The sequence below is a fragment of the Cervus elaphus genome, chromosome 14 (assembly GCF_910594005.1).
Source record: "Cervus elaphus chromosome 14, mCerEla1.1, whole genome shotgun sequence".
NCBI lineage: Eukaryota > Metazoa > Chordata > Mammalia > Artiodactyla > Cervidae > Cervus > Cervus elaphus.
Window position 1 is genome coordinate 31,972,940 of NC_057828.1, and position 23,302 is coordinate 31,996,241.

General features: G+C 34.2%; 1 protein-coding gene across 9 annotated transcripts in view; it reads right to left on the bottom strand.

The window, feature by feature from the left end:
* The window catches only part of CDC42BPA (CDC42 binding protein kinase alpha), a 296,309-nt gene that overhangs the window by 133,285 nt on the left and 139,722 nt on the right, over positions 1-23,302 (bottom strand). For all 9 annotated transcript variants that reach the window (XM_043923191.1, XM_043923188.1, XM_043923189.1 and 6 more), the window contains exons 6-9: positions 18,467-18,560; positions 3,710-3,910; positions 841-1,089; positions 77-156 (exon numbers count right to left, since the gene is read on the bottom strand). In XM_043923191.1, coding sequence (XP_043779126.1) covers positions 77-156; positions 841-1,089; positions 3,710-3,910; positions 18,467-18,560 — 624 coding nt within the window. The remainder of the gene's footprint in view (positions 1-76; positions 157-840; positions 1,090-3,709; positions 3,911-18,466; positions 18,561-23,302) is intronic.

The following is a 23,302-nucleotide window of genomic DNA, read 5'->3' on the forward strand; positions in this document are numbered from 1 at the left end:
CATTACAGTTTTAAAACCTCAATTCATTTTTAATTTGCTTTAAATTATCCAAATCACATTAACTTTTCAAACTTACCAGCTACTAGTATATGTAAAACCAACAAACGGCAGATGGTGACCAGAAAAGGCAGTATGTGTTGGTGGGGGCATCGTTTCCTAAAGGAGGAAGAAACATCTGGTTAAAGATGAATAACTATAAACTGTAGACGGGGCTATAAAAATTCACTGTCAACAATTTACAAACACTGATAAGTTTGGTCTAGATGTTTAGTGATAAAAAATTTAAACCATAAACACTGCCACTGTAGAATTCTAATAAAAAGAAAAAGATTTAAAGTCTGATGGATATTGAGAGTACAATCATTATTCATGTATTCCATATATGTGAATTTGCCTAGTTGTTAAAATTTATTTGTAATCCCAAATCAGTATTCACAAATACTTTTGTAGTTATTTTCAGACACTTGCAGAGCAAAGGAAAATTTTCACTGCCCTACATGCACATTCCCAGCCAGAGCTGAACAAGGAGATGCTCTGCCCTCGTTTCAGATCTCATTCAGTAAGCAAGTGGCTTTTTTCACTCGAGAAGGAAATGGCAACCCACTCCAGTATTCTTGCCTGGAGAATCCCATGGATGGAGGAGCCTGGTGGGCTACAGTCCACGGGTCGCAAAGAGTTGGATACGACTGAGCGACTTCACTTTCACTTTTTTCACAGTCTACATGTGCCTTGACAACTGTTGAAGTGATAAATGGTAAGGTGGCCTATAAAATTACTTTATAACCATATTAAAAAAAAAAAAAGCAGAGAGACAGAACTTCTTTAAACAATCATACTCACAGAATTCTTTAAACAATCATCATCCACATCAAAATTTGACGTATCTGTTGGGCTACTAACTTCTGGAATATAAGGTGCTTCACAGTTTCGAATATTATCCCAATCAATTCCATTGAAAAATGGGTGCTTCTTAAAGTCTTCTATTCCATTTTGGCCAAGTCGATGTTCTCTGCTACAGATGAGTCTTCGAATAAGATCCTTAGCATTTTCAGACACATCACTCACTTGAGGGGGAAACTGAAACCTCTCCTAAATAGAGAATAATAGAAACAAAATATAAATCACCAATTTACTAAGTAGGTTGATGCTAACACTGACCTTCTTAAAAATATATTTTCTTTTAAAAATATCTAATAAATATGTACTGGTACAAAGTACTGACACTAAAGGAGATTCAAGAATAAATTTAAAAGGATCATTTTCCTAAAAGAACTTTTCATATGTAACTTATACATGTACTACAGAAAGAATAAGTTAAATGTAAAAACACCTTAAATGCTGTCAAAATAAAAAGAATTCACTAAATGTAACAGAATTTACATAATCAATAGTATATGTGATTGATAACGTTCATATAAGTCACACACTAATGATTAATACTAAATATTTGTAAAGAATGTAACATGTACTACTAGACATATGTTACTTTTTTAGCTCATTTAATCCTCAGAGCAACTGTATTACTCTAATTTTATAGAAAAGGAAACAAAGAAACAGTTAAAATAATTGCTCAAGTTTACATAATCAATGGTAGAGCTAGGATTTGAACTGAAACTGTCTGATTCCAGAATCTGTGCTCTCAACAACCGTGTTACAGTACAATGACTTCTATCAGAAATGCTTTACATGCTATTGACAACTTTGGACCTGTTTCTTGTTTTCAAACTCTTGATAACTATTTAGCAGATTATCTTTGCAGCCAGACAAAACATCAACTTTGTAAAATTAACATAGGGGCTTTGTAAAACTAACATGGGGCTTCCCTGGTGGCTCAGTAGTAAAGAATCCACTTGCGATGCAAGAGACCTGGGTTTGATCCCTGGGTCAGGAAGATCCCTGGAAAAGGAAATGGCAACCCACTCCAGTATTCTTGCCTGGGAAGTCCCATGGGCATAGGAGCCTGGCGGGTTACAGTCCATGGGGTCACAAAACAGTTGGACATGAAAAGGGAACCCTCTTACACTGTTGGTGGGAATGCAAACTAGTACAGCCGCTATGGAAAACAGTGTGGAGATTTCTTAAAAAACTGGAAATAGACCTGCCATATGACCCAGCAATCCCACTTCTGGGCATACACACCGAGGAAACCAGATCTGAAAGAGACACGTGCACCCCAATGTTCATCGCAGCACTGTTTATAATAGCCAGGACATGGAAGCAACCTAGATGCCCATCAGCAGATGAATGGATAAGGAAGCTATGGTACATATACACCATGGAATATTACTCAGCTGTTAAAAAGAATTCATTTGAACCAGTCCTAATGAGATGGATGAAACTGGAGCCCATTATACAGAGTGAAGTAAGCCAGAAAGATAAAGACCAATACAGTATACTAACACATATATATGGAATTTAGAAAGATGGTAACGATAACCCTATGTGCAAAACAGAAAAAGAGACACAGAAATACAGAACAGACTTTTGAACTCTGTGGGAGAAGGTGAGGGTGGGATATTTCAAAAGAACAGCATGTATACTATCTATGGTGAAACAGATCACCAGCCCAGGTGGGATGCATGAGACAAGTGCTCGGGCCTGGTGCACTGGGAAGACCCAGAGGAATCGGGTGGAGAGGGAGGTGGGAGGGGGGATCGGGATGGGGAATGCATGTAAATCTATGGCTGATTCATATCAATGTATGACAAAACCCACTGAAATGTTGTGAAGTAATTAGCCTCCAACTAATAAAAAAAAAAAAAAAAAAAAACAGTTGGACATGACTTAGCAACTAACAACAACTATATATATATAGCAATTAATTATAATTGTACTACCACAACAAATTAAAAAGAACAGATTATCACTCCCTTTAAGGGATATTCCTATTCATATCCTAGTTTTTGCAATTACCCACAATCTTCTGAGACTGATAATCAGAGTTTCCCTCTTCTTATACAATCTATTTCATTTGGTATTAAATGGATTAAAATTTTATTCTTTTCTGCTGCGCATCTGGACTGTTTCCAATGTTTGATGATCATGAATAATACTGGGATAAGTATTCTTACACATATAGCTTTGTTCTATGAATATTTCCTTATGGTAGATTCTTAGTATTGAAGGTGCTCAACCAAAAGTTTTAACCATTTCTTTTTAAGGTTGTTGATGAATACTTACAGACTTCTTGACAGAAAGATTATATCAATTTACACCCCTATCAATGATGTGTAAAAGTGTTCTTCTCAACGGATCATTTATAGTACAGTACTATTTTCTTTTCATCCTTGCCAATTTGACAGGGAGAAAAAGTATATCATTCTTATTTTAATTTGGATTTCATGTTCTATTACTATTAAGATCAAGAATTTTAAATGCATTCTAGTCATGGTTATACTTATACTATAGTAGTAATGATATAAATTGTCTGCTCACGATCTCTGTTACTCTAATGGAGAGATCATTTAATTTTCTACTTATTAGCATCTCTGATAAATTACAAGGTGAGGACAATTTTATACATAACTTATAGATTTTTAAAAAATAATTTATGGATTTTGATTACTCATGTTGGTCAGGTTCCCTACTAGCATAGAAATTAGACTATTTATTGTTTTTGGAAAATTATTCTCTTTGTAAATATCACATTTTAATTTTATTATATGTATTATTTGCCACACTAATGTGAAAAATAGTAAAATATACTAACTTTGTGATTCATGATTTTTCCATATGTTTCCACCAGAGATTCTGCATAAAATGGTGTTTCTCCATAAAGCATTTCATACATACAGACCCCCAAAGACCACCAGTCACACTCAGGTCCATATCTGCCTTTTCCATCTTCCATGGCTTGAAGGATTTCAGGAGAGATATAATCTGGAGTTCCAACAGCCACTGAGGATTGGACCTGAAGAAGTTCACATTGTTAGTAATCAACCATAATATATTAGAAATAAATAATTGTTTTAATTAGAAATGTTTATATTTACATAGAAACACAATAAGCACTATTTCATAACAACTTCAATTTTGTCATTATCTGAATTTAGTCTCCTTGTGCATATAAGTTAAAATATATATAATCACCACACAAACAAGTTCTCCAGATTTTTAACACTATAGAATTTTTATTATAGCTGCTACTTAGTTGACTACACTTAAAGTAAAAATATATGATTTGAACACCACAGCCACAAACCACAAATTGAATATTTATTTTAGAACATTCTTATTATTGATATTATCTGTCCAACATTGCCATATATTATGTGGAACTTTGAAAATTTTACAATTAATTATGTGGGGGAAAAAAAAAAAACAGAAAAAAGCCTGTCTACTATTATAAGCAGCTTGGAGATTATTTTAAAACATTTTAAAGATAATCTAACTAAATAAATGTTAATAATGTCCTGCAAACTATTAATTTATTTAAAAAATTATAAAAGGGGAAAAATATTCTTCAGAACACTGAGTCTAAACAGAGAACATACAATTATAGCAAGGTAGATATAGCTTAGAAAACAACAGCTAAAAAAAGATCCTGGGCACATACCTTTTAAGGTATTCCAAAATAAAAGAAAATTAGTTTTTATATGTTTTTAGAGAACATACCAAGAAATGAACATTCTCAAGATAAAATAATGGTTAATACTCTTAATATCCTAAAGTACCATTCTTAATAATTATTAGAACAGATTTCTTTGGCAATACTGAGATTAAGTAACTTGAAAATTCTTGAAAACTCTTAAAAACACTAGATAAAATAAAACAACCATTTTCTAAATGTATAAATGAGCCTTTAAATAAAGAGACTTTCTTAGATATATGTAATCAAGAAGTGATTGGAAACCAGGGCAATAAGCATTACAACAGGAATGCAGTTGGGAAATTGTTTTCATTTTCTAGGTACTTGACTTTTAACATATACATAAGGTCAAAAGGAAAGATCCTGAGCTTACTTGAGGTTTGAAGTAAAAGCCTGCCCCATATAATCTTTATCCTAAAAGGTGTGTTTGTGTGTGTATGTGTGTTAGTCAGTCAGCCATTCGCTTAGTCGTGTCTGACTCTTTGTGACCCCAAGGATTGTAGCCCGCCAGACTACTCTGCCCATGGAATTCTCCTGGCACAAATACTGGAGTGGGTAGCCATTCCCTTCTCCAGGCCTAAAGGGTATACTGTAAGTAAAAGGCGAATTACAAAATCTGCCATTCAGCAAAGAAAGACAGTGACATATGTGAAAAAAAGTTTACTCCTTTAGAAATTTGTAACTTTTAGGTCACATAGCCCCACCACTTGGGACTTTAATGCACAGGACTTCTGTGGTTCAGAAATTCTCAAGCCAAGAAACTGGCAAAATACTGGCATCAGGTTAGGTGCTCCTAGAAAGCTTCTCATAACGGATTCAAAACTACCTGGAGGATACATGCTCAAACCTGGCATCATATAATTCTCACACATAAAAATTCACTGAAAGATGAGTTCAGAATCCAATAATATAACTAAATGAGGAAACAGTCCATTTATGAGCAAAGGCCAGAAATCCAAACAAACAACACAATCAGACCTCAAAAAATTATCAGTTCCACTTCATAAAATAAGTATGCTTAAAATTATTAGATGTTAAAAAATCTAAAGCATAAAAAAAAGCTGAAAAAAAAAATAAAGTCCTAGAATGGAAAAAACTAGTTGTTGAAATAAAAGATATGAAGAAATAAAATCAGATCCACATCTGTACACTTTGTTAAACTACAGAGCACCAAAGGTAATAGATTTTAAAAACCTATGGAATAAAAAGAGATTTTCTACCCAAGAAATGATAATTAGACTGACAGCTGAGTTATTAATGCTAATGTAGCTGTTAGAAGAAAACGGAATTGTATTTTTCAAAGTGATGAAACAAAGTAATGGTCAATATTATATTCCCTACCCACCTAAATTATAAAACAGGAATGAGGATTAAATAAAGATATTTCCATACAAAGAGTGTGTGAACTACTACACATAGACTCTTTTAGTTAAACAGGAGTACTAAAGGATATACTTCAGAATCAAGAAACATAATCCAGAGGAAAGAATGTGACACTAGAAGTAACTGTGAACAAAGATACTAGTAAACTTTAACATGCACCTAAATGGTAATTAATTGGATAAAATAATAATGAAGAAAAGGAGAAATAGGACAATAAAGAGTAAGATGAAGAGGAGCAGGAGCAATAGAAATAGGAGATGGGTGAGGAGGAGGAAGGAACGCTACTCAAAAGATGAAAAATAAGATGGAACTAAAATACCAGAAAACAACAAGTTACTAAGGGAGTGATTAGGATTAAAATGTTCTGAGTTTCTTGGTTTTCTATTTTTTATTTCTTATTTTTTAATTATTATTTCTAATTGTGGTAAAATACCCATGACATAAAATTTACCATCACAGCCATTTCCAAGTGTATAGTTCAGTGGCATTAAGCACATTTACACTGCTGTGCAACCATCACCACCATCCGTTTCTAAAACTCTCTTCATCTTACAAAACTGAAATCTATTAAGTAATAACTCCCCCATCCCCTTCTCCTCCCAGACCCTAGCAACCACCACTATACTTGCTATGAATTTTACTACTCTAGGTACCTTACACAAGTGAAATTGTACAGTAATGTGTTCATTTGTGTCTGGTGTATATCACTTGGCATGTTTTTTAAAAGGTCTATTCATTTTGTAGGATGGATCAGGATGTTCTTTAAAAGCTGAATAACATTCCAATGTATGGATATACCACATTTTTTTTTTCCATTCATCCAATAGTGGACACCTGAGTTGCTTACATCCCTTGACTTTTGTGAATAATGGTGCTGTGAACATGGGTGAACAAATATCTCTTTGAGACTCTGCTTTAAATTCTGTGGAATATGTACACAAAAGTGAAACTGCCAGATCATATGGTAATTCTATCTTCAGCTTTTTGAAGAACTGTTATACTGTTTTCCATAGTGGCTACAGCATTTTACATCTCCATCAGCAGTGCACAAAGATTCCAATTTTCCCACAACTTTACCAAAACTTGTTATTTTTTTTTTATAGTAGCCATCCTAATGGTATGAAGCAGTATCTCATTGTGGTTTTGATGTGCACTTCCATAAGGACTAGTGATGCGGAGTCATTTGTCTGTCTTCTTAGGAGAAACATAATTTCAAATCCTTTGCATATTTTGAACTGGGTTGTTAGTTTGTTATTGAGTTGCAGGAATTCTTTTTTTTTTAATTTAAAAAAATTTTTTTTTTTTTAGGAATTCTTTATATATTCTGGATAATAACCTCTTGTCAGACATACAATTTGCAACTATTTTCTCCCACTGTATAGCCTGCTAAAAACAACTGTATCTTTTGAAGCATAGAAAATTTTAATGATGATGTAGTCTATTCATCCATTTTTTTTGGTTGCATATTGTTTGCTGTCATATCCAAGAAATCACTGCCAAATCCAATATCATAAAACTTCTCCCTCTACCCATTAAATGTAAGTTTTAACTCTTACATGTAGGATTTTGATCCATTTCGAGCTAATTTTTATATATGGTATAAGATAAACTAAGTTTTTTTCTTTGATTAGGAATATGGGGGAAACTAGATTTTACATAAATGATAAATGCTAAATTTTTAAGATAAACATTTAAATATTTGAAATAGAATGTATAACTTCCAAAAAGGAACTTGACCCAGCCATCAAAAGGCAGGAAAGGGGGTGGGAAGCACGGATGCAAACAAACAAGCAAAATCTACAGTAAACAGTACAAGATACTAGAAAGAAATACAAACAAATTAATGATGAAATTCATAAATGATTAAGTTCACCTATCAAAAAGCACCATTATCACACGAGGTGACAAAACCAAAATGAAAATTTTTTTAAAAAATCAGCAATAAACTGTTTAATGCACCTAGACATAGAAACTAAGAAATGTTTTTTAAGAAAAAAGATGGAAAGATATGCCAGGCATATGCTAAACAAAAGAAAGCTAAGGGAGGTGTATTAATTATCAATCAAACTAGATTCTAAGGCCAAGATGATTATTATGATTTTTAATCATTTATTAACATAATTAGAAAATACCATGGAAGAGCAATCCTAAATAATATGTAACTAACAACACAGCTACAAAAGAGTTGTGAAAATTACAAGGGAAAATTAATAAATTCAACATCATAGTAAGGATTTTTAAATAATAAATAGATTGGAAAGAAATAAAGCTAGTAAGAATGTTAAAATTTTGAACAACAAAGTTTACAACTTTAATCTTGTTACAGAAATCTGCAACCAAAAGTTAGAAAAAGATTCATAATTTCAAACAAATACGAAACAGTTAAAAGAACTGACCCATGTGAAATCAAAACATAATCTTGACCAATGCTAAAAAACTGCTAACAAAAAGATTCACTCTTCAGTAAAAGAAAACTTTCTATAAACACCAAATAAGTAAATATTGTACTATGAATACCAAAAGGCACACATCTAAATAATTAATGGTCCACAGAAGAATTCTAACTAAAGCTGGAAAATAATTAGTAAAATGCTCTATGTCAAAACTTATGAAGAAAAAGTTAAGCATAAATAAACAATATTAGGAATGAAGAAAGGGGTGAAATACACATGTAATTGAGATTTTAAAACTAGAAAGAGTGCAATCTGAACAATTTTATACAAATAAAATTGAAAACGCAGAGAAAATAGATAATTTTCATAGAAAAAAATGTAACTTACCAAAACTGACTCAGGAAGAAATAGAAAACCAAAGAGACCTATAACCATTAAAAAATTTGAATCAATAGTATAAAATCTATCTGGAAAACAAACAAAATAAGAAGAAAACAAAACCTCACTGAAGTAAAGGTGATTTAAAGTGAGTTCCACCAATTACATAAGAAAGAGATAACCCCAGTATTATAAGAACTGTTCTAGATCCAAAATGGGTAAGGGTGGGGGACATGGCTCCCCTGTTCATGTTATAAGGCTAAAACAACCTAAATACAAAACAAGGCAGACAAGAAAAATTTGAGGAGGAAAATTATACTGCAATCTCAGATATAATCAATATCAGATATGAATCTCAGGTAACAATTCAATATAAAATTTTAGCATGGTCAATCTAGCAATTTGATCAAATATATCAGTACAACTTGATGATAAAGTTACATTTACATCCAAAGAATGTATGCTTTAACATTGGACAATCTATGTCACTTATCATATTAACAGGAAAAACACTCTGATATCCACTCAATAGATGCAGAAAAATGATTTGATTGTACAACATTAACAACCATAACATGGCAATCACAAATAGAAATTTCCTTAATCTGATGAAGAATACATAACAGAAGCTTACAGCAAATATACTACTTAATTTAAAACTACAGGGAAAACACCAATAAAGCTAGAACAAGGCAAAGAAGCTCCCAATTACTACAACATTAATACTGTGCTGAAGATCACTGACTGCATGATAGGAAAAAAAAATACAGCAAAGTAAAAATGTAAGGATTGGAAAGAATAAAACACAAATCTGGTCATTATTTGCAGATTATAAGATTGTCTATATAGACAAATATACATGTAGAATCTATAAATTGTTTTGAACTAATAAAAAAAGTTTAGTAAGCTTGCTTGTTTCAGGATGAATACACATACAAAAATCAATTGTAGTCCTAAAGAACAGCAACAAACTATTATAAAGCAAAATTTTAAGTTATCCATTTATAATAGCCCAAAACCAAAAAACTCCACAAGGTATCTAGAAGCAAATCTAACAAATAAAGGTAACTTTATCAACACAAATAAGAGAAAACCTAAAACAATGAAGACAGAAACCACATTCATAGATGGGAAGATTGCAAGTTATAGACAAAGTTTTCCCAAAATTAATTTCTAAATTCAGTGAAGGTCTACAAGCTTGTATATGTGAAGGGGTGTTTATATGTGTCTGTATGTATATAAACCAATAATATAATCCTAGCAGTCATATGGAAAAACAAATGGCCAAGAACATCCAAAACAATTTCAGAGAAGAAAAAGAATTACAGCAAGACATCCCCACGCAAAAACTGACTTCTTATATATGTATAGTGATTAAAATGGTTTAATTTTAACTCCAATGTGAGAAACAAAAACGAAGCTAAAAGTTAATATAGAAACTCACAAACTGTGGGAAAGGTTAAAACTGAAGCAACTATACAGGTAATAAATAATGATCCATACAAAATCATATAATCACAACATTTCAGAACACTGGAAATAAACATAACATCCTAAAGGCTTCAAAATAAGCGGGAAAGGTTATAACAGAAACCTTGATAATTAGGATGGCATCAGATGCTTCAACTGTAAATTAGAAGACAATGCAGTGTCTTCTAAATTCTAGAGTAAGTTCAAATCTATAATACTATGTCCAGTCTAGACAAATTATTCATCGAGTAGAAATGAAGGCATTTCTCAGACATGAAAGATTATGAAATATTTACTTCCAATGGAACCTTTCAGAGGCAACTACTACTAAATGAGAAGAAAGACACAGATGGTTCCGGGAAACAGAAGATCCAATACTAGAAAGTAACACATTAAATTCCATGATGATGAGGAAAAGTAATTCTAGGATGATAGTTGTATAGTAGGCCTATTGGACAGTAGGCCTACAGACTAGAATCAGAGTATGCAAGTCTCCAGACAAGAGAGTCACTAAGTTATTCACTATGTCTGAGAAAGAAAGGAATTGCTCAATTTCCTAAATGTATATTGGAGAGTTTGGGGATAAACTAGTGAGAAGGCTTAGTGCCAAAGAGTTGATGCTTTCAAACTGTGGTGCTGGATAAGATTCTTGAGATTCCCTTCGACAGCAAGGATATCAAACCTGTCAATCCTAAAGGAAACAACCCTGAATATTCATTGAAAGGACTGATGCTGCAGCTCCAATACTTTGGCCACGTGATGTGAAGAGTCGACTCATTGGAAAAGACCGTGATACTGGGAAAGACTGAGGGCAAAAAGAGAAGGGGCCAATAGAGAATGAGATGGTTAGTAGCATCACCAACTCAATGGACAAGAGCTTGAGTAAACTCAGGGAGGTAGTGAAGGACAGGGAAGCCTGGCACTCTGCAGTCCATGGCGTCGCAAAGAGATGGACACAACAACAAAAGTGAGATTTACACAGAAAACTAAGCAAAGCAAGTGAGTCACTTACTCCAGGGAAAACAAAGAGCTGTTCAAGAAAAGAAATGCAATTAAAACAAAGAAAACAAATAGCATGGCACAGTCATAAATAATATTTGTATAAGTATTTTTAAAAAACTGAACAGGATTTAATGAAAGACTATGCGATCATTACAACACGGGGAAGATAGGAAGTGTAACGATTGGTTGAGACAGGTGTAAGAGATCTGAATCCTCATCTTTCATGGTGGGAAATTAGCAGATAATATCTAAAACTAAATAACAAGAGACAGTAGTATGAATACAATAATAAAAAATAAATAAAAGAAACAACAGAAGAAAGAGCTGAAGGATTTGTATGTGTCTGTCTGTAGAAAGAGAGACTTGGAGGTGAGAAGGACCTAGGACAAAGGAATGCTGTTTTTGTGAGAAGTCTTCCTAAAATACATAAACATCACTTGACAAAAATAAAATAAACAAGAAAAAAGAAGATTCCTTCATTATAACTTTCTAAATGGAGGACCAACATGCTATTATGTCCAAGAAAAACTATTTGGAGATGATTAATAAAAAATGAATGACTAGAAAGAATTTCTGACTCTACAGAATTTCAGGAATAAATCTGATCAAGGGAAACACATACAGACAGAAATAGCACTCAATGCATTCTGGAATGCACAGGAATTTGGAGAGCTGAACATCAGACTCCAGAGGAGTCCCAGCTTTGAATCTACAGGCGCTTATAACATGCAGGACTTGGGAAACACTACCTCTTCCCCTAGAATTCTGTTTCAGTGTATCTCTCGCCTCTCCAGAATTATGAACCACAGCTTTCTGGTGCCACAGCCTCCCCGACTTTAATCTGTGGTTTCTCAACTCAGCAAGACCACCACGCTATTATTTCTCTCCCTCTCATGTCATAGCCGGCACTATCCACTTTATACTTCACACACATGCAGTTACCTTAGAGCAGAATAATTATATACACTGGTTTTACAGAGTTTGTGTGACATTGCTATATCTTTTATTTCCACCTATGTCATAAAACCCACATTACACTTATTTTTGTTTTTAATAGTCAGCAGTCTCTAATGTAAACTTAAAAAGAAAGATTAGTATAGTCTTTTTTCTTTATTCTTATCCTATAAATCTTATTTATTGTATCTTTATCATACAGATCTAAGTATCCAAATGGAATTGTTTCCTTTGTAGTGGACATCCTTTAGCATCCAGGTCTCTTTCATTTATCTGAAAAGATCTTCATTTTGAAGAGTATTTTTATTTGATATAGAATTCTTGGTTTAGAGACTTTTTTTTTTCTTTCAGGACTTTAAAGATATCATGCTGTGATTTCTCATGAAAGGTCAATGGTTATTCTTACCATTATCCCACAGTATGTAATGGTTTTCTTGTTCTAGCTGCTTCCCATTTTTTTCTTTATCTTTAATTTTCAGTAGTTTAATTGTGATGTGGCCAGGCATGGTTCTTTTTATAACCTTGAAATATATCAGGATTCTTAAATCTGTTTTTCATCACATGTAATAGCTTGAGCCATCAATTCTACAAATGTTTTCTATTACTATCTCAACTTTTTCTAGGATTCTAATTGTATGCATCCCTAGGCCCCCTATATTAATTTTGCTTCAATCTTTTTCTCTCTGTTCTTCAGATTGCTTGATCTCTCTCAGTCTATCTTCAAATTCACTGGCTTTTTCTTTTTTCATTTCTAACCCACCATTAACCTCTTCTTATGAACTTTTTATTTATATTATAATTTTCAAATTCTAAAAAGATTCACTTGATTTACTTTTCTGCTGACATTCCTTGTCTGTGTAATCACTAAGACTAATATCTTCCCTTGAACGTATTTATGATAGTTTCATTAGTCTCTGTCTGGCAAATCCAACATCTGTGCTACCCAGGTTTCTACTGACTACTTTTATTTTTAAATTCTGTATCACAATCACTTAAGTTACCCACTATTTATTTTTGGTCTAGTGATTTTTTTATTGAATGCTGGTCACTGTCAATAAGACATTGTAGAGAATATGAATTCTTCTATCTTCCTCTGAAGAATATTAATTCTTCTTTAAGCAGTTAAAAAAATACTAACTTGAATATGGGATGGCTTACAGTTTACTCTTTAAGGGCAGATTTATAAAAAACCTAAGATTCATCTCATGATTCCCAGGTGGCTGAGTATTAAAGAATCTGCCTGCCACTGCAAGAGATGTGGGTTCAATCTCTGGGTCAGGAAGATCCCTTGGAGAAGGAAATGGCAACCTACTCCAGTATTCTTGCCTGGAGAATCCATGGACAGAGGAGCCTGATGGGCTACAGTCCATGGGGTTGCAGAAGAGTCAGACATGACTTAGTGACTGAACAACAACAACAAAGATTCATCTCAAGCCTCTTCATTTGGAGGACCACTTTCACACTGTTGATTTTATCAGGACTTGGATTTAGGCTGTTAGATAGGTTTAGGGTAAGACTTACATGTAACAAACATCTTAACTAGCTCTCCAGTGCTGATATTCCAATGTCCCCTAGCACTGTGTCTCTTCCAGCACTACTTGATTTCAAGTAATCTGTTTGATTTTCAAATGGATAGAATTTACTATTTGGTAATTCTCAGATGTTGTTATACAGTTGGCCCTCCATGTCTCCTGGTTACACATTTGCAGATTCAACCAATCAGGGATCAAAAATATTTTTTTAAAAAATTTCCAGAAAGTTCCAAAAGGCAAGACGAATTTGTTACATACTGGCAATTATTTACATAGCATTTACATTGCAGTAGGTGTTAAAGTGATCTAGAAAGAAAAGTGAAGTCGCTCAGTTGTGTCCAACTCTTTGCAACCCCATGGATTGTAGCCTGCCAGGCTCCTCCATCCAGGGGACTTTCCAGGCAAGAGTACTGGAGTGGGTTGCCATTTTCTTCTCCAGGGGATCTTCCTGACTCAGGGTTCAAACCCCGGTCTCCCACATTGCAGGCAGACTCTTTACCATCTGAGCCACAAGGGAAGCTCATAAGTAATCTAGATATAATTTAAAGTATACAGAAGGATGTGCGTGGATTATATGCAAATACTATATCATTTTATATAAGAGACTGGACATTCTACTAGTTATAGGGGAGGGAAGGTCCTGGAACCAATCCCCTATGGATATCAAGAGACAACTCTCCCACATATGTACAGCCCAGGCATCATGAGATAGCCCCATTTGGATATTTTAGGCCTCTTCTCTGTACAATTCCCTCCTTGGCAATGTCAAGCCCTGCAGATTCCAACTGTTTCAGCTAACCTGTTATTTTCCTCCTAAACTCCGTAAGATTGTTAAACTCTGCGTTAACTCTAGCTTTCTGCATCGTAGTCAGCAAGTTGTCCCAATCCTGGAAAATGGGGAGACATGACAGTCTCGTATTGCCTATTGCCTACCACCTAAAAATAGTTGTCTCAATTACTGCATTGAGTTTTACAGTTATTTATTTGTGAAAGAACAATTTGGTATCAATTACTCCCTCCATCCTGGCCAGAGGCAGAAGTCATATAATCTTTTTTTAAAAAGTTATCTGCTTAGGGTAAATTCTCAAAAGTCAAATGACTGGTCCAGAATAATGGGATGTTTTTGTGGCCTTTGGAATGTATTATACTAAATTACTTTTCAGAAAGTTCCTACCAGTTAAAATGATATATATTTGGACATCTATTATACAACCAGGAAATTGAGATAAATATTACTACTACTACAACAAACATGGAATAAAATTGAGGCATGTAAACCATTAAGTAATTGAGAGAATATAATGGAGGGGCCTAGGGGACGACAGAAGATGAGATGGTTGGATGGCATCACTGACTTGATGGATGTGAGTCTGAGAAAGCTCCAGGAGTTGGTGATGGAGAGGGAAGCCTTGTGTGCTGCAGTCCATGGGGTCGCAAAGAATCGGACATGACTGAGTGAATGAACTGAACTGAGGGTTAGCAGAAATAAAGCAAATGGTAACATAAAACTTAGAGGATTTTCTGGTAGAAAGCATTCACTTGTTATACACTGTCCCTCAGGGAAACTAGACAACTAGTAAAGAAAGGGAAAAGAAATGAAAGTGAAGGAGTCACATCTTTTCTTTTTCCCTCTGGGATTTATTTTCTTCAGTCCTCTGGAACTGTGAAAATAAGTTACGCTAAAGAAGAAACAAACAAGAGTCTCAAAGAAGGCATAGTATTATCAATCTTAAAATCATTAACATAAGCAGTAGAACATGGTGCGTGAATTTATCGACAAGCTCTATTATGATGAGTAAGCATGCCTAAGTGGAGGGAAGTAAAGCACAGAAAGACAAATGGATAGAAGGATATTTGATAGATAATATAAATAGAAGGATTCTAAAACAGATAAAGGAAACAAGGAGGAAGGGTATAACAGTTTAAGATTTTTTTTTTTTTTTTGGTCATACATTGATATGAATCAGCCATGGATTTACATGTATTCCCAATCCCGATCCCCCCTCCCACCTCCCTCTCCACCCGATTCCTCTGGGTCTTCCCAGTGCACCAGGCCGGAGCACTTGTCTCATGCATCCCACCTGGGCTGGTGATCTGTTTCACCATAGATAGTATACATGCTGTTCTTTTGAAATATCCCACCCTCACATTCTCCCACAAAGTTCAAAAGTCTGTTCTGTATTTCTGTGTCTCTTTTTCTGTTTTGCATATAGGGTTATCGTTACCATCTTTCTAAATTCCATATATATGTGTTAGTATACTGTATTGGTCTTTATCTTTCTGGCTTACTTCACTCTGTATAATGGGCTCCAGTTTCATCCATCTCATTAGGACTGGTTCAAATGAATTCTTTTTAACAGCTGAGTAATATTCCATGGTGTATATGTACCACAGCTTCCTTATCCATTCATCTGCTGATGGGCATCTAGGTTGCTTCCATGTCCTGGCTATTATAAACAGTGCTGCGATGAACATTGGGGTGCACGTGTCTCTTTCAGATCTGGTTTCCTCGGTGTGTATGCCTAGGAGTGGGATTGCTGGGTCATATGGCAGTTCTATTTCCAGTTTTTTAAGAAATCTCCACACTGTTTTCCATAGCGGCTGTACTAGTTTGCATTCCCACCAACAGTGTAAGAGGGTTCCCTTCTCTCCACACCCTCTCCAGCATTTATTGCTTGTAGACTTTTGGATAGCAGCCATCCTGACTGGCGTGTAATGGTACCTCATTGTGGTTTTGATTTGCATTTCTCTGATAATGAGTGATGTTGAGCATCTTTTCATGTGTTTGTTAGCCATCTGTATGTCTTCTTTGGAGAAATGTCTGTTTAGTTCTTTGGCCCATTTTTTGATTGGGTCATTTATTTTTCTGGAATTGAGCTGCAGGAGTTGCCTGTATATTTTTGAGATTAATCCTTTGTCTGTTTCTTCGTTTGCTATTATTTTCTCCCAATCTGAGGGCTGTCTTTTCACCTTACTTATAGTTTCCTTTGTAGTGCAAAAGCTTTTAAGTTTCATTAGGTCCCATTTGTTTAGTTTTGCTTTTATTTCCAATATTCTGGGAGGTGGGTCATAGAGGATCTTGCTGTGATTTATGTCGGAGAGTGTTTTGCCTATGTTCTCCTCTAGGAGTTTTATAGTTTCTGGTCTTACATTTAGATCTTTAATCCATTTTGAGTTTATTTTTGTGTATGGTGTTAGAAAGTCTTCTAGTTTCATTCTTTTACAAGTGGTTGACCAGTTTTCCCAGCACCACTTGTTAAAGAGGTTGTCTTTTTTCCATTGTATATCCTTGCCTCCTTTGTCAAAGATAAGGTGTCCATAGGTTCGTGGATTTATCTCTGGGCTTTCTATTCTGTTCCATTGATCTATATTTCTGTCTTTGTGCCAGTACCATACTGTCTTGATGACTGTGGCTTTGTAGTAGAGCCTGAAGTCAGGCAGGTTGATTCCTCCAGTTCCATTCTTCTTTCTCAAGATTATTTTGGCTATTCGAGGTTTTTTGTATTTCCATACAAATTGTGAAATTCTTTGGTCTAGTTCTGTGAAAAATACCGTTGGTAGCTTGATAGGGATTGCATTGAATCTATAGACTGCTTTGGGTAGAATAGCCATTTTGACAATATTGATTCTTCCAATCCATGAACACGGTATGTTTCTCCATCTGTTTGTGTCCTCTTTGATTTCTTTCATCAGTGTTTTATAGTTTTCTATGTATAGGTCCTTTGTTTCTTTAGGTAGATATACTCCTAAGTAGAAAAGTATAACTTTCCAAAACTGAACCAGGAAGAAATAGAAGATCTTAACAGACCCATCACAAGCAAGGAAATCGAAACTGTCATCAAAAATCTTCCAGCAAACAAAAGCCCAGGACCAGATGGCTTCACAGCTGAATTCTACCAAAAATTTAGAGAAGAGCTAACACCTATCTTACTCAAACTCTTCCAGAAAATTGCAGATGAAGGTAAGCTACCAAACTCATTCTATGAGGCCACCATCACCCTAATTCCAAAACCAGACAAAGATGCCACAAAAAAAGAAAACTACAGGCCAATATCACTGATGAACATAGATGCAAAAATCCTTAACAAAATTCTAGCAAACAGAATCCAACAACATATTAAAAAAATCATACACCATGACCAAGTGGGCTTTATCCCAGGAATGCAAGGATTCTTTAATATCCGCAAATCAATCAATGTAATACACTACATTAACAAATTGAAAGATAAAAACCATATGATTATCTCAATAGATGCAGAGAAAGCCTTTGACAAAATTCAACACTCATTTATGATTAAAACTCTCCAAAAAGCAGGAATAGAAGGAACATACCTCAACATAATAAAAGCTATATATGACAAACCCACAGCAAGCATCACCCTCAATGGTGAAAAATTGAAAGCATTTCCCCTGAAATCAGGAACAAGACAAGGGTGCCCACTCTCACCACTACTATTCAACATAGTGTTGGAAGTTCTGGCCACAGCAATCAGAGCAGAAAAAGAAGTAAAAGGAATCCAGATAGGAAAAGAAGAAGTAAAACTCTCACTGTTTGCAGATGACATGATCCTCTATATAGAAAACCCTAAAGACTCTACCAGAAAATTACTAGAGCTAATCAATGAATATAGTAAAGTTGCAGGATATAAAATTAACACACAGAAATCCCTTGCATTCCTATATACTAACAATGAAAAAACAGAAAGAGAAATTAAGGAAACAATACCATTCACCATTGCAACAGTTTAAGATTTATCTTTATTTACCGTCCCATCTTCCATGAGCTTCAGACATGAACCAAAATCTGCTAACCGAATATGTCCATTCATATCCATCAATATATTGTCAGGTTTGATGTCTCTGAAAAAAACAGACACATTCAATTTTTAGTTGGAAAAAATAAATACAATCAGTTACTTGGTAAGATGGAAATGACTCTTAAAAGTCCCCTGGACAGCAAGAAGATCAAACCAATTAATCCTAAAGGGAATCAACCCTGGATATTCATTGGAAGGACTGATGCTGAAGCTCCAATACTTTGGCCACCTGACATAGGTAAAGAGCTACCACATTGGAAAAGACTGGGAAAGATTGAGGGCAGGAGGAGATGAGGGAGACGGAAGATGAGATAGTTGGATGGCAACACTGACTCAATGGACATGAGTTTGACTCCAGGAGCAAACAGTGAAGGACAGGGAAGCCTGGCATGCTGCAGTTCATTGGGTCGCAGAGTCGGACACGACTTAGCTACTGAACCAACAACAACTTGGTAAGATAACCATTTTTGTCTGAAAATCTCAACTTTTTTCAGAATTACTACTCTATGAACACATATTTCTTTAGTTACTTTATGGGTTCAAATCCTCTCTCTGGTTCGTATTAAAACTTTCTTAAACACATGCAGTTTCAGTGTTCTGGAGATAAAATGTGCTTGGTAATTCTCAATCAGGTTACATTAGTCTTACCATGCTTCCTTTAGTTTCCAATGTGACCATGGTAGGCCTACTTTCTACATACAAAGAAGAGTCATAATTACTTGATTCTAACCCATACAATTGAATAGGAAAAAATACTTCCTAGACCCTGAACATAAATGTAGATAAATACTCAGTTACTGCAGGTCACGACACAAAAATAACTGTTTCATAAAACTGATTTGGAAAACAACTGAAACTACTTAATAGTGATATACATTATATAAAGCTATTTACAGATATTAAGTCAAAGCCTTTTAAGATATCCAAATCTAATTAATAACAAGCTCTATCATTCCAGTTTTGGCATTTGTTTTTACAGTGTTGCAAAACTCTGTGGCAGGTATCCCACTACAACGGCAGAGCTGAGCAGTTCCGATAGACTATGGCCTTCAAAGCCTAAAATATTTCCTACCTAGCCCTTTATAGAAAAAGTTTTCTGACCCCTGTATTAGCTGATTGCTTAATATAGACAGGCAGATAGATAGACTAAAAACAACAACCTGTATGGGAAACGGGCTTCATAATCCTCAATATTTGAACTTACAACCTTGACTGTCAGAAATGCTATATTAAGAAAAGATTTTCTGCTGTTTGGAAACACTAAAAAAAGTACACTTTAGTGCTAGAAGGAACCTTAGATATTACCTAAACCATATTCTGATGCAGGGAAAACTGTACTTTATTCTTTATTTTTTAAAATATTCAAGCTATATATTCATTTTACATAACTGCTACTGGCAGATTTCTCAGATTTTAAAGAAGACAAAGGGAATTATAAAGACAGAATTTATAAACATCAATAATATTTTTAGTTATCTGGAAAATAGGAACTATTAAAACTTGGGAGAAATAAATTATATTTATATATTTATAATAATTAATAATGAAGTGGAAAATATTTAACAAGGTATTATAGATACTATTGACACTCCTCTAGTATCTCATTTCCCTTCCTGGTATCACCCTCTCCCCTCTACTCCCCAGAGGTTAGCAACCACAATCCTGAATTTGGTGTTTACTATATCCATGAATATTAGTACATATATATGCAATCATAAGACTATATACTTTTCTGATGTCTTTAAACTTTATAATTGACATTAAACTGTGTGTATCCTTTTGAAACTTGGTTTTAATCTAATAATATGTTTCTAAAATTTATCCATGTTGACACATATTGTTTTAGTTCATTATTTTAAATGCTATATGGAATATTTTCATACATGTAATTTACTTATCAATTCTCCAGATTATAGAATTTAAATTATTTCCAACAATTTTAGGTTGTTTTAGATTTTTATTTTGCTATTACACAAAATTCTGAAATGAGTATTTTTTACAAATACCTCCTTTTACTCATATAGGAATATTTCCCCACGCTATCTAGAAGTGGAATTGCTATGAAAGACAAGTTATGTTTTTAACTTTACTAGCAGGATTACTATTAAAATTAAGACTCTTTTTTGTGATGAACAGGGAGGCCTGGTGTGCTGCAGTCCATGGGGTCGCAAAGAGCTGGACACGACTGAGCGACTGGACTGAACTGAACTGAATGGTCATCTTAGATTTTTCTTCAATAAATGCTAATTAAAATCTTGTGCCTTTTTTTATATTTTGTGTGTGTGTTTGTTTTTGGTTTATCTTCGGGAATTTTGTTTCCTCAAATTTACCTACATGTGTTACAAATCTGTTCTTCCAGCATGTGGGCTTTTTTTCCCATATTGTTTAATGAATTTTTCTTATTCATAAAAAAGTATTTAATGATAATGTAGCCTTATAATTTATCATTTTGTTTTTTGTTTTTTCAATTTTTTCAGCTTTACGGGGACAGAATTGACAAGCAAAACTGCAATACGTTTATAAGTGTACAAAATGATAGTTAATTCGATATACATATACATTGTGAAAGGATCTTCACCATTTAGTTAACACATTCATCATCTCATCAAATATATTTACTTTTTTTGTGTATGAACACTTATGTTCTACTCTCTTAGCAAAAAGATATTATCAACTATAATCATCATGCTATACATTAGCTCCTTGGATCTTGCACATCCTATAACTTAAAGTTTGTACCCTTTTACCAAGTTCTCCCTGTTTCCCATACCCTCAGTCCCTGTCAACCACCATTCTACTCTCAAAATTTGCCTTTTTTGTCCTAAGGTACCTCCCTTATCTTCTCCTCCCAGGAGTCATCAAGATAGTGTCCTATATTTTCTTTTAAAAGTTTTATTTTTCATTTCAAGTCTTTAATCTCCCTGGAATTAATTTTTGTGTTGTGTGAGATAAAGGCCACACTATATTTCTTTTTGTCCCAATACCATTTATTGAATGACATCCTTTTACCACTGATTCTTAATAGCACCTAGGTCATAAACCAACTGGATCTATTTCAGGACTTCCCATGTAATTTCAATGAACAGTCTTTGGAACAAAAGGGAGCCTATTAACAGGACAACAGGCTTGAATTGGAACTGTCACAGGCAAACAGAGGTAGGGCCACCCTATCTATATGCCTATACTTAGACCAATATCACACTGTCTTTATTGTGACAACTCTATATGACCTCTCTATACCAGTAGATCATGTTTTTAAATTGCCATGGCTCTTCCAGATAAATGCCAGAATTAGCTTAGTAAGTTGTATAAAACATCTTGAGATTTTGATGGGAATCACAATGACTTTTGAGCTTCTGGGGTGGCGCAGTGGTAAAGAATCTGCCTGTCAATGCGGGAGACACAGGTTCAATCCCTGGGTCGGGAAGATCCCCTGGAGAAGGAAATGACAACCCACTCCCATATTCTTGCCTGGAAAATCCCATGGACAGGGGAGCCTAGCAGGCTACAGTCCATGGAGTTGCAAAGAGTCAGACACGACCTAGCAACTGAACACAGCACAATGACTTTAGAGAGTAATCTGAAGGGAAATGGTATCTTTGCAATATGACTTTCCCCATCCATGTATCTATTAACAGTATAGACACATTATATCTTACTTAATATATATAGACACATTATATATTAGTTACAAGTCTTCTTTTATGTCCTTCAATAATACTGAATATTTTTTCACAGAGAGCTTACCCATCTTTTGTTATCAATAGTCTTAGATACTTATTGTGAATAGGATTTTCTTTATAGAAGCATTCTCAATTTGCTTCCAATTTTAATAGGAATATTTCTAATTAAATATGATCATTAAATATGATCTTTGGTTTAAATTTTTAGTAGAAACTCAATATTAAGAGAATTCCCTTCTTACTCTCAAATTGCTAAGAGTATCAGGAATGGATATTCAATTCTGTTATCATTTTTGGTGTTTTCTTTTATGGTTTTTCTTCTTTAACCTATTAATACAGTGTATTACACAAATAGATTTTTCTTCTTTTCATGGTCCTTTATTTTTAAAAATTTTTTTAATGGGAGGAAGATTGCTTTACAATGTTGTGTTGGTTTCTGTTGAATGACAACACAAATCAGCCATAATTACAGTTATGTTTCCTCGCTCATGAGCCTCCCTCTGCTCAAATAGATTTTTTAATGTTGAAACTTCCTTGCATCCTGGGATGAAACCTACATGGTCATACTTTTTTTTTTTAATGTGCCATCAGTCACTGAGTCTAAAACTCTGTCATAAAGATACACTAGTAAATCATATGCCATTAAAAGAACATGCTGACTACTATAATTTTAGAAGTGATTAAAAACTTTCAGAGATATTAAGTTTGTCTTATCATTTAAAATATATAATATATATATTACTGAATTCAACTTTTATTTAAAACCTTACCTTTATATTCATAAGTGACATTGTTTCATATAACATTCTCTTCTTGTACTATCCTTGTCAAGTTTTGTTGTTAAGGTTTTACTATCTTCACAAAGTAAGACTGAAATTTCAAATTTTCTAAAACAGTTTAAATAGGATTCAATTAAAAGTAAAGGACCATTCATCCATAAAATCATGTGGAATAAAAGACTATTAATAGCAGCTATATACATTAACAGTTCAAAACTGGAAAAAACTCAAATGACCATCAGCAGGTAGGTGGATAAACTGTCAGAAAAATAAACTGTCAGTGGAAGGCTACTCGGCAAGAAGGAAAGATCAAATTGGATGAA